At 41.1% G+C, this 13,156-nt stretch overlaps 1 protein-coding gene across 1 annotated transcript in view; it reads left to right on the top strand.

Annotated features, from left to right (window-relative positions):
• Positions 1 to 4,216, top strand: part of TGFB2 (transforming growth factor beta 2) — an 81,137-nt gene extending 76,921 nt beyond the window's left edge. The window contains exon 7 of the mRNA XM_006022345.2: positions 424 to 4,216. Within this exon, the coding sequence (XP_006022407.1) occupies positions 424 to 582 (159 nt within the window). The 3' untranslated portion in view covers positions 583 to 4,216. The remainder of the gene's footprint in view (positions 1 to 423) is intronic.
• The last annotated feature ends 8,940 nt before the right edge of the window (positions 4,217 to 13,156 follow it).

Genomic DNA, 13,156 nt, shown 5'->3' with positions numbered 1-13,156 from the left:
ATAGAATAACATTGTACAGCAAATGATCTGTGCCAAAAATGCACAAAGTGATACAATTTCAGAACAATACCAAATAATGAGGTGTCCTATTTATAGACAGTCCTAAGTGAGCATCATGGAATAGGTTTTTAGAATCTTGGCATATACTGGCAGATATACAAATGAAAGATATTGGGGAAGTGAAGATGAAGGCATGGGGAGCTGGCAAAAGGGGAAGATTACTTGGAAAGTTTTATTGATATATTATGTGCGGTTGCAATATAGCTTTTAATATAAGTAAATGAAAGGCTTTCCATTGACTCCAGTGGGTTTTTGATCTTTGGAACAACTGATGCTGGAGGTTTGAGTAAAACATTGGTTTGTGGAGGGCCTGGAAGTTAAAGATTAATATCTTCATCTCACTATTTCACTTTCTCTTTTTAGGTACTGAGTTTATATAATACGATAAATCCAGAAGCCTCTGCCTCTCCATGCTGTGTATCCCAAGATTTGGAACCCCTCACCATCCTGTACTACATTGGCAAAACACCTAAAATTGAACAGCTTTCCAACATGATTGTGAAGTCATGCAAATGCAGCTAGAAGATACCCCTGAAATGGCATGATGTGTGTGTATTAAAAAAAACAACCAAGGATAAAAGAAAAAGGGAGAGAGAAAAGAAAAAAAAAAGAAAACCTAGGTTCATCAGTGTTAAAAAAAAAAAAAAAAAAGAAAAAAAAGAAGAAAAAAGCGGTACTAGTCTGAACTGTTTGAAAGTTTGTTTTGTTTTGTTAAACTGGCATCTGAAGCAAAACGTTGAAGGCCTTTATCTTACATTTCATCTACTCAGTTAGTGAGATAGACAAGAAGCAAAAAAAGAAAAAAAAAACCTTTTAAAAAATAAACACTGGAAGAATTTGTTAGTGTTACTATGTGAAAGGAAAAAAACAGGAAAATCCTATTAAGTGGTGTTGCTGTATCTGTCCCGTGCCTTACTTGATCTCTCTGTATTGTTACATGATAGGCATCCTACCCATTCCTTTTTTAGTTTTAGAGCTAACAGTGCATTATTTATTTGTGTATAAAAATACAAAAAACAAAAAAACTATCCAGCGAACATTTCATTTCCATTGGGGGGATGGGGGGAAGGGGAGTGGACAAAGTGGAGACCAAACAAACTGCCAGAAATATGTTTAATGCTTAGGAAACTGGAGCTCAAGAAGTCCTGAAAATATAATTAGTTTAGTTCAATTAAAATAGAAGTCAGTTATTGCATTTTTGACAAAATCTGCCATATTTTACATGCCAGCTGCCTATGGAGGCTTCTTGTAAGGTCTCAAACCCTTGTTTTAAATAGTGAAAATTTACTAATAAAGGACATTCTGTTTCAGTCTCAAAGACAAGTGTTTAAGATTTTTTTTACTGTAAATGATTTAAATGTCAGTTTAGTAAACCAGTGGAATATTTAACATGTACTGGTCTAATCTTCAGACCTTAATATGTTGCTGTATAGCTATGCTATGGGATTTTTTGTTCTTTTGGTATATGTAACCATACCTAGAGTATTACAATAGGTGGGTAGTACAAACCAACTTAATTGGAAACATATCTGTAGATCTCTATTGTAAACTATTAAAAAATTAAGTACTTTATGTGTAATATGTAAATTTTCACCATATTTTTGTATTCTGTAATACTGTCAACTCTCTTGAGTTGGAATTTGAATTTGGGGCTCTTTTTTATCACTCAGAATCATGTGCTTCCCTCCAGCTGGCCAGTATGAGTAGAGTCCCTATATTTTGACTTGCACTACAAATACATGTTTTATAATATTTGCTATACATGTGCTTTGTATATTGTTCATCATTATGACATAAGCTACCTGACTCCATTTGCTTTGGGATTTTTTGTTCTGTTTTACAAAGAGGATGGATTAACCTATTCTTGTTTTTTCCCACCCTAGTTTATCCACATTTGCAAAGTTTTAAACCCAATTTGTATACTGGCTAAAGACAGTCCAACAGATGGTTAGGGAGCTAGATTTAAAAAAAAAATAGAAGAAGGTTTCACAGTCTGATTGACAGAAGGCAGACCCTTTAAAAAGCAGTATTTACCACCATGTAAAGGACTGGTACAAACTGTATGCACCACAGAAGCCCGCAAGACTGGAGTGGGACTTCACAATTGTATAAGTCTTGTGTTGGACCTCTTGCACATGAATGACTGATCTATTGTTGATTTGTGGGGCTGATCCTGTCCCCACTGAGGTCTAGAGAAGTTTTGCTATTGATTCCTATGACAGCAGATTAAGCTCCATTTGGGTCTTGATGTGCAAAAATATTTGCAGGGGCAGGCCCTACATTTGTGACTTCTGCTGAATTGTGTTTAATCCTTTTCATGGAAAACAGTTTTTGTCATATCTTTTAAAACAAAGAAACAGGCTCCTACGAAATGCCCTTTGGCTCTAATAATTTTGATAATTTTCTAGAGAGAACAAGAAATATCAGCATCCTAAACATTATTAAAAAAAAAGATTTTTAAACAGGTGTATGTAAAAGCATGTGAAATAAGTAGTTCAATTTATTTTCTATTATAAACTCTTCTGAGTGGCAGACCTAGAAATCTATGCAAAGAAATATGGTAATTGGAAGAAGACAGCATCTCCCTCATACAACACAGGAAGATGGCTTGGGCCTTATGGTTAAACATTAGGTTACTGATCTTCCACTGTGTTAACTTCAGTGGAACTCCTTTGGCGTTGGTGGAGTAACACCTGTGTAAAATGGAAGCAACATGATCAAGAAGCAGGCCCAAGATGTGGGATCTTTCTCTTTGATTTGCACAGACAGCTTCCATGGATTTCATTTGGAGTCCCCGATTTATTACCGAGACCAAAATATAGCCCTATGAATAATCTAATCCCACCTATTTTTCTCAATGCAGAGGAGGTACATGAATTGTTGTTTTTCTTTCTTTTTTTTTTTTTAATTAGTGAACTGAAGTTTAACAAATTAAGGTCCAATCCTACAGACACTCTCAGGGGCCATATTGGAGAAATCCAGTAAAATTAAAGAAATTCCTCTGGGTATGAAGAACTGTAGCTGCTAGTGTTTGTCTCACATGGCCTTAATCTATTTTATTAACTTCAATACAAACACTATATTTTTTTTGGCAGGGAAGGAGGGGAACGGAACACAAGTAAGCAGCATTAAAAAGAAATGCTTGAAATTATCTTAAATTAAATATACCCCAAAACGCTGATTTTCTAGTTTGATGATTTGAAAGAAAGAATGGGATATGATCAGATGCACTTCTCATCCCAGGAAGAGCACACACCAACTGCTGCAGCTTCCTTAGCCTGACGAAGGGTTTTTGAACCCGAAAGCTTGCTTAATAGCTATTCTCCAACCATTTGGGTTGGTCTAATAAAAGATATCAAATTCACCCAAGGAACCTTGTCTGCCTATGTCCTTAGACCAACACGGCTACAACCTAAACCCCTTCTCATCCCAATACACTCGTCATGCGCTGGATGCAGCCAGAAGTTTGAGTTTGGGTTTTTCCATATATTTTGCAAGTCTGGAGAAAAACACCTATGGTTATTATACACAAATTGGTTAAAGTTTTGGGTTTTTTTTCTATTTTTTCCCCTCAGAAAGGCACTGATAGTATTTGAAAAATTCTATTTTGAAGCTCCAAAGTCCTTTTCCTTTTTGGCTTATTAGGCATGTATTTCCATTTTTATTGACAAGGACATAGGGTTCAATCCTACAAAGTGCAGAGCTCCTTCTGGGTGAAAATCACCTCTGCAGAGGGTCAATATGAGGCCTGGGCACCACTTATGTCCACTGTAAATCCTCACAATGAGGTGGAAGTAGGACTTAGTGATACAAAGGCCTTGAATTGCGAGGCCCCCCTGTGAGCCGCTGATCCCCTCTTTTCTCAGTGAGGTCATTGGGAACCGAGGACATTCAGCACTTGGCAGGAGATGTTCAGCACCTCAAAAGATCAGACCCAAAGGTGGGGCTGAGGGAGAATCTTAGCACTTAGCCGGGTGGGTTAGGACAGCATTTTTTGTGTTTAGAAACAATACAATTGTATGGATGGCATGGTTAAAAACGAAAAGGAACCTAAGAACAGCTGTGTTGTATTTTGGTGACCGATTACTCTGTATTTTAACACATTGTATGTCTGTTTTTGTGGTGCTCTAGTGGTAAATAAATTATTTCAATTATATGCTGATGTCGCTTTCATGTGGCAGTATTCTTCTGGCAGAGGAAATTAGTGCACTGCTCAGCCTAACCTGAGCATGTCTTACAAAGCAGGTTTTGTACGCTTGACCTTGACATCGTACTCTGGGTGGCTCAATCTAAGAAAAACTGTCCTCGATATTAATATTCTTCTTTCTGTTTTAGTGAAAATGTTATTTAATCTAAGCACTGCTTCCTCCCCCACCCCCACTTCCATTGTAGTATAAATCTAGGGATATTGATCCCCAGAAAGTTCTTTCAAATGAACATAATGTCAGTGAAATGTGTTCTGGATTGACTGTCCTGAAGAACAAAGTCCTCTGTATGCACAGAGCATGTACAGCATAGGCACTGGCACTGCAAACTGTTCTAACACCACCTCATCACTTGTATCAGGCACAATCAGGCCAAAGATTCTCTACAACAGAGACTGACAGCAAGGATACAAATGTGTGGGCTTCCCTTCGAGATTGCAGATTTGAAATCCAGACAAGTTCAGTTTGGTTGTTCCTGAGCATAATTTTCATCTTTATTCTGTTCAGCAGTGCTATGTGAAGTGAAAGGGTGACCTGCATCCAGTTCTCAAAGGAGAGCTGTCCACATGGGAAATGCTCTCCTTGACCTCAGACAGAACTCAGTGAAATCAGACAATGCTGGCAAACATGAACTTCATAATCCTTGTGAAGTCTTGTGCAATTTCCCACACAGCCCCATTAAGAGGTCACAGTTCTGCTGGCCAATACTTCTATCACTTGTTGGTTAAGCGTGTGAGATACTGTACCTGCAAACCACCATATATGTATATTTGTTTGACAGCATCCAAGAAGTAATTCATGGACATTGGGGGTTTTTTTTGGACAAGCAATTGGATGCCAATTTTTTGGTTACAAAAAGAGGTTTTCTGACCCCGTTCTGCAGTTTACAACTACATCATCCAAACAAATAAGGAGATCAATACTGTAACTTATACTGGCTAGACCTTCCGTAGTTATTGCCACATAACTAAACATAACTCCTGTAAGGGAGGGTTGCAAAAATTTGGACCAACACATGCCAAGATAAAAATATTGTGTTAAAAGCCTTCCAAAAACAGGCCCTGATCCACGGAAGTACTGACCACTGTAATTCCTGTTGGTTTCAGTGGAAATTAAAGGTACATACTATTCTTGGAGTGAAGGAAACACATCTGTTTATGCACAGTTATTAAGTCAATTTTATTTATTTGTGAATATCTTTAAAAATTATTTGACAATTTATCGATGCTAAAAATAAACTTATGGCCCACTTCACCACATTACTCCAGTTTTACACTGGTTCATCTTCATTTATTTTAAAGAGAGTTATGCCAGCATAAAAATGAGGTAATGTAAGGTTATTAGGCCTTCAACTTTCATTGTAACCATTTAAAAGAAGGCTTGCTAAGGGATGCTGCCTTTGGACATAAAAGTGTGAACAATGTGACCACGCAATCACATTCATACCATTGATAATCCTTGAACATTTTTGCATGTCAGGCACCTACATTCAAAACACTTTCAAGTGCTAGTTGCTATATTTTTTACAAGTAATGGATGTTTAACTGGGGCTGGGGGGAGGTAAATGTTGGTAGGGATTTTTAGTTAGAAAAATCATTGTGGTTCATATCATTAGATAGAAATGGAATAGAGGGAACAGAATGTGCTGGGGAAAGATTTTATGAGGTGGGGCTGAAAATATGAGAACTGTCCCATGATAAAGAGATGTAATCAAACAGCTATGCATAATTAAAAGTAGACACTTCATGCAGAATATTTCTGTGTTGGACCTGTCTTTGCCCTTCACTAACACAGCCTCTCTAAACTCTATCAGTGAAACTCCTGCTGTTGTGCTTGAATCAAGCTGTGGTTAATAAATGTGGAATATTCAATATAGGAAAAACCCAAACCATGTAAATGTCTTGAAAATCAGTTTTTAGGCCAAGAACTGCCTCTTAGATCAGACGGAACAGATTCTATGAGGAGCCATGAGTTCTGGAAGAAAATAAACCGAGAGGTTATGTAATTATATGTGGTTATAAAGTAGATGTGAAGTAATGTAGTTGGCTTGTCAGTGGGTATGGGTGTAACAGTAATTTCTTCATCTGTATAAAAAGAAAATTAAATGGAACAGAAAACTGATGAGAACTCCCAATCAAATTTGATATGCTCGTTTAATGAAGTAACCTGTTGGAATCTAATACAGCACCCCATGGGCATAAACCTTTCTTAAAACATATTGTGGTGGTCCAAGAAACTAATGTGGCCTTTGAATGGGGTGATTTAAAACCAAACTAAGACACTGACAGGCAGGGGAGGGGTCAGTGATCCCTGAGCCCTGGGTCTCTACTAGTTGCACACACTGTATGCTGAACCCAATTAAACAACCCCTGTGACTTTCACCTAAAATGTTTGCCATAAGAAAAGGAACAAACTTAGATGCAAATGGCAAGCTGAGCTTCAAATTTGTTATGCTTTGAAATACAGCATGGGTTAGAAATGGTCCAAGCCAGAAAGTTTGCATGAGGGTACAATTTTTTCCAAAGTCTGAGGTCAGTTGGAAGTAATGTTCAAATCTGAATCCACACTTTCCCAGATTTGGGGGGATTTGGTCAGGACCAGTCCCTAAAACTGACACTCGAAACAGATGTTACATGTGTCCTGTGACATGCTGTGCCTGTCCCAGAATAGAAAGGTCCCAGGATTGGCATGTATACACTTCACCCTTTCAATCAGGTTTTAGCGAGCAGCTGAATGCACTTCCACTGTTTTGCCATTAATTCAATAATATAATCCCAGGACACCCCTTCAGAGACATACTTTGTGATGTCCTGGGACAAACAGTTAGCACCACTTATCCCATGAATCTTTTTAGGGTTTGTCCGGCAACATTGGAAATGGATGTCTAAACAGTTGCACTTTGCCCCGGGATAAAACGACTTCTCTCAGGACAAATGTGATGTCCATTTGTAGCCTGATTGATAAGCAGCAAGTCACTGATGGCATATGCAGGCACCACTCTGCTGACCTAGTTGCAGCCAATTACAATAGTAAGGTGAACTTTGCTGTGCAGAAAGCTCACCCAATGCTATGTAACACTAAATGAGTGACTGCAGTGAGTCTCTAGCATTTCTCTGGCCTCTGGACCCACTTGAATAACTAACTTCTCCTGTGCCACATCCCATGTAGGGCCCCTTTTGTTTTTCTTGATGCACAAAAATCTACCTATCTAATAACCATTTGCTATAATGGCACTTTTGGATAACTGGTGGTAAGATACTGAGCTTCTAGGTCACTTCATTAATCAACTTGTAAGTCACCTCACTAAGAAAAGACTGAAAGTCCCGCAGTCTAGTACTTATCTGATAATGTCACTGCTATCAGACAGAACCCTATGAAATGAACTGATGGCTTCTAGTTTCTAGTGCAAAGTGGTTGGCAGTATCAGCAGAGTCCAAGGATATACAGATTTATCTCACCCATTTAGAAAAGTGTTATTATGAAGGAAAAGTATGCAGCAGTTCATGATCAAGGTATGCATTCCATCATGGTGTGTAACCTGCTTTCTTAGAGGTGGTCTGGATCGATGTAATTTGGGAGTTATGTCTTGTTTCAGATAGATTATGGAATATGCGGTTTCCTTCAGCTTTGTGACAGAATTTAAATATTTTTTTCCAAAATATATTAAGCCAACATTTTTTTCTCCACCATTCTCCAGCTATTTATGCAATATATATCATGAATCACACCAGGTCAATTCAGGTGGGAAGAGACAGGTGCACATCAAGCAGAACAATGAGGGTGCAGAAGGAAGATTTTCATGGAAAATTAACTGTGTAAATGTGAAACACTATAACTTGAACCAAGACATAAATTAATTGTATCAATTTATGCTTCTGTCTTTGTTATTTGATTTATTAAACCTGTCTCTGGCTGTTTCAAATTCCCATGCCTTTGCCTTGGGATAGAGAAACTTTTAGGGAGGTAAGAATTTAGGCAAGAATCACTGAAATCGCAAGTATGTTCCAATATCTTAAAAGTTGTCAAATGTGTATAGATTTAGTACAAAGGAACATTTAGGAGACTTGCTAAATCCCAAATGCTTTACAAAGGACCTTCTCTGGTTATTGCATTGCCCCTCTAACCTCAGGCTCTTAGTCCCAGATTAGTAACACTTCCTTTTTTGGTGTACTAGTGGATGCTTATGTGACATCTGCCATATTAGCTAACACATCAGACTGACTTGGACAACTCTAGAGCTGAAAGCATGAGTTTCTACAGCTTAATGTGTGTTATACGGGATGCTGTAATACAGGGCAGTCCAACTGACAGCAACAACCCTCGTGGGATTAATTTGCAGCCCCTGGCTCCCAACCAGCTGTGACTTCGCCATCACTACAACTCCCCTACAACTGGGGTCTCCAGGGCTCCCCCTCTCTCCTCCGGCTTCCACTTCTTGCCCCTGCCTCATGGGGTAGGGTGGCACAGCACAGCCCGTGGTACCAGCAGAGCCCATGGCCCAGGGTGCCCATACAGATACAGTGTAGTGGGGGAGCCTGTGACCAGGAAGCTGAGTATGAGGCCCAGCTGCCCGTGCCTTGTAAATTATGCTCTGTGAATGATTCAGTGAAAGTGAAGAGAGAAAATGATGTCCCTGTTTTCACCTTTGCTACTATATGATGGAGGCAAGGGATCCTAAAGCCTGAGAGATGGCATCTTGGATGAATTACATGATGTGTGTCCCCCTCCTCCCTTGTAAAGCAATACAAATGGAATCAGTATCTCTTATCTGCTGCACAGGAGGACATTATAAATTGTTGCCCATGGCGTTACATATGCAAAAATAAATTGCAATATTTTGCAAGTATGAAACCCATATTTGTAAACATGCATCACCGCAGGAAGTAACTGTGCTTGATGCACTTGCCTGGGTCTATATTTTGCCTGAGTACATGAATGTGGAGCAAGTGTGACAAACACGTTCAACCCTGTGTCAGCCCTGGCCAGATCCAAACCATGGGGCCTCTTGCAGGCCACATGGCCCATCTCCAGCAGCAGGGCAATCAATGGTGGCATTAACCCCCTAGGTTCTGGCACTGGTGACACAGCAGCTCTGGCACCCTGGGGATTAACACTATCACTGCTCATTCTTTCTGCCACGGAAGTGTGCCCCCAACAAGGTTCTCAACCTAGACATTCAGCAGCAGAGTTCACCCTCCAGTTGCTGACTGGGTGCTGACAACACAGCAGTAATGGCAGCCCTAGGAAGTAACTTTGCTGTCAATCATCCTGCTGCTGAACTTCTGGCCCTGCAGGTCAGATCCAGAGATGGGGCTTCTGGACTGAGAGACACTCCACAGGGTGGATAAGTCACCTCCACAGGCCAGATCTGGCCCATGGGCCATATGCTTGGCACCCTACTATGTTACTGCATGCAAACACAGAGAGACCAGAGTGTGACTTCCCCAAAAGCTGCACTTCATTGTAATGTTTGTATATATTTGTAATTCTCTCTCTATCTGTGGCTTATCACTAACTGTAGCACCGAAGCAACTCCACATCATCATTTGTATGGATTGCTTATATGGCAACAAAAATGGGAAATTACAAAGGATGAATTCCTTTTGGTTTGCTCTAACAGTAGACAAGCTGCTATTGCAATTGTGTGTTGCTGAACCCCACATTTCTGTAGGATGCTGAATTGCTTGTCCATGTTGCAATCTCACATCAGTCCTTGCCTCATGCAAGTCTAGTGACTTCATTAGAGTTAGTTCTGATTTACAATGATGGTGCAAACAAAAGAAAAATCAGCCCTGTTTCATTATCTTTCAGGAAGCTCTGCATCTGAATGATGTGCTAATGGCCCTGATTAGCTGAAGAAAGAAAAGAATTCCATTCCCAGGGAACATTTTAGAAACTGTTGCAGGTGCCAATAACACCTTATTTGCATTCAACAGTGCTGAAAATAAAAGCTACTGTCTTCTAATCTAGTATGTTAGCTATAGAGCATGTGAGTACTACCGGTTATATTAATGCTATTGTTGACTATTAGGCCCTCACCCTTTTCAGTTGCTCATTAGTATTACTTTCGCAGACTGCTTTCAGGCTGAATTTTTCTATATTTGAACCCAACGATAAATTTATAGGCAAACTTTTAGCAAAATTTGTTCAGGCATCTTTAACTTTGGAGAATATAAATAAGTGATCCAATCAGAAACGGTGTGAAATCATAGTTCAAAAGGAGAGCAGCAGTGAGGGAAAAGTCTTACAATTCCTGTGCTTTTCTGGGTTTCTGTGGTTATAGGATTATTTCAGTGGCTCTGTTCATTTTAAACAAAACATAAGTTCCTAGCCCTTGCAGCATAAACAAAGAGTCTTGAAAATATGAACTGAACAAAAGTGACACAGTGGCATCTGTTTGAGTCTGTAGAGAGACTGAAACAAGAGTTCTGAGGAGCATGAACTAGGATTGTTTGAAATGTTTCAATCCAAATATGCAAGAGGCAAGAATGTTCGTGGGTGATATCTTTTATTGGACCAACTGCATAGTTGGGATAGATATAAGCAAGCTTTCCGTTATCATAGTATCCTTCCTCAGGCCTCTGGAGAGAAGTAAGAAGCTTGTGTAAAAGACTGTTCAGGAGGGTTGTTACCACCTGTGAAGTGTAGTGGCTAGGGAGTATCAGGTAGATTATAACAGACCACAAAGTCATTCTCTATGTTAAGTCAAAATAGTTTGGGGGTGGTTTTTTGCATCAAAACTGGATTTGTGTCCAATTTCTTTTTTGAAAATTCCTGATCCCCTAACATCCATTTCTTGTTTCCATTTTCAATAATAAAAATATTCAAACAGAAGTGGAAAGTGGTGGATGCTCAGATTTTGTTGAGGAAAACTTCTGAAGAAATAAAAACTGTTTTCATTCTTGCTGACCATCTTTGTAGGGTATCACTTACACATGCATTGCTGTGGGGGCTCTTCCACCGCATCCCAGCAGAGGCTTCCATGGTCACAGGGTCACCACATTTCCAGTGAGGGGGACAGGGGAAGGGGGGAGGAGAGGTGGGGGAAGCATATGATCTGCCCCCCCAGTCCTGCTGCTGCCCCTCACTCCCGACCCGTGGCCCCTTGCCCCCCTCAGCCCTGTTGGCCACGCAGCACGTGCACTCCCAGCTAAACAGAGTGTCTGTTTAGCTGGCATAAACAGAGTGGCTGTTTAGCTGGCAGTGGCTTGTCAGGGCCTGCGTGGGGAGCACATGACCCCTGAAAGCCAATCACCTTGCCCGGTGCTCTCAGCCCCAAGCAGTCAGCCGGGGAAAGCAGAGGAACAGCAAAAACCTGGACCTTTGCTCTCATTTTAAAAACCTACCCAGACACAAGAACAGGGGGCCAAAAAGGAGGACATACCCAGATGTATAGTAACCCTATCCATGGAGAAGGAGACAACTGCAGCAGACTTAATTTGCCCACCCAAAATACTCAGCCTGCTGGTGGAACGTTACTGTAACTCATATCTTTCTTCAGCGGAGATGGGTGCTGCAGCTCTTTGGGTGCATCCACACAGGCAGGCACGTGTGCTTGCAGCAGCTCAAGTAGAAGCAGCACAAATTTGAGCCAGGGCTTTTTGCTTCAGTGCACATGCTCGGACATGCACTTTGGTGTGGGGCAAATTGTGCTACTTGAAGCATAATAACCCTGCCCAGCTCCTCCCAGATCTGCAGCTGGGGCAGGCAGCATGCTTCAGCACCGGGAAAAGAGCCAGCCATAGAGAATCTCTGGCTGGCTACCATAGTGTCTCTGTGGAGGACTGAGCCTCTGGTTGCCTCAGGGCAAAGTCCAGGACCATGCCCTGCCCTGTTTTTTTTCTCCCAGGGTATTTTTAGATACTTGGATATCCAGGTGTCAAATTCTGTCCCCGTGCTGCAAATATGCAGTGCAGGAAACGGTTTTTGTTCCCACATGAGTGTCTTGCAGCATCTCAAAGGGGTTTGAGATGCTGCACAAGAGGCACATGCATGCTCGTGTGGACGCGCCTGTTGAGTTTTTTATTGTCATTTATTGCCTAGGCACATGCAAAGTCAAGTCAGTTTCCTTCAAGCCTGGCTCTTCCCTTAGATTTTGTGGTCCAAGCTACGACGCAATTTGAAATCAATTAACTTCTTAGGGGTAGGGGTACCAGTGGCACCTTGCCATAGCTCTTGCCTTTTGGGGAGCGAGAAGTAGGAGAGGACTTCAGCTGTTTCACAGGAGTGGAGCCATTGGGAGCCTGTGTATCCAGATGGACCTATGGCAGGGGTTGTCAACCGGGGGTGTGTGTACCCCTGGGGGCACTTGACAGTGCCTTAGGGGGTTTGTGCAAGTGGGTGGGGAAGGAGCACTGCCACGCACCATCCTGTGCTGCCACAGAGGTGCTGCCTGCCCAGCCAGGTGTGGGGGGCAGGGGAAGCTCGCACACTCGGCATCTGGCCACATGCCACGCCTACCCCCCCTCTACGTCTGGCCCCGGGGGTACACTGATCCAAAAAGGTTGAAAACCCCTGACCTATGGCACAAGATTGCCTTAATCCAATTGTCTTAAACAAGTGAATTGATTAGAAAATTGTGCTGAAGTTTGGACTACAAAGTCTATGGGAAGAGCCAGGCTTGAAAGAAACTGGCTGACTTTGCATGTACCTAGGTAATAAATGACAATGAAAAACTCAAGGGGCTGTAAACACCAATTCTAGGCAGGTGGTCCAAAAGGATGCTGCAGAATGAACTATTTTGAGTTTAAATATCAAAGGAATTATTATACAGATCTCATAGAAGATTAAACCTGACCTCCTGCATAATGCATGCCATGGCTTCTGACTGAAGTACAGCCTATCTTTAGAATGACATGCAGTAGCGATGCCAAGTCTGCAAAGTGCTGGAG

The sequence above is a fragment of the Alligator sinensis genome, unplaced genomic scaffold (assembly GCF_000455745.1).
Source record: "Alligator sinensis unplaced genomic scaffold, ASM45574v1 scaffold178_1, whole genome shotgun sequence".
NCBI lineage: Eukaryota > Metazoa > Chordata > Crocodylia > Alligatoridae > Alligator > Alligator sinensis.
This window is presented reverse-complemented; position numbering and strand designations above follow the sequence as displayed.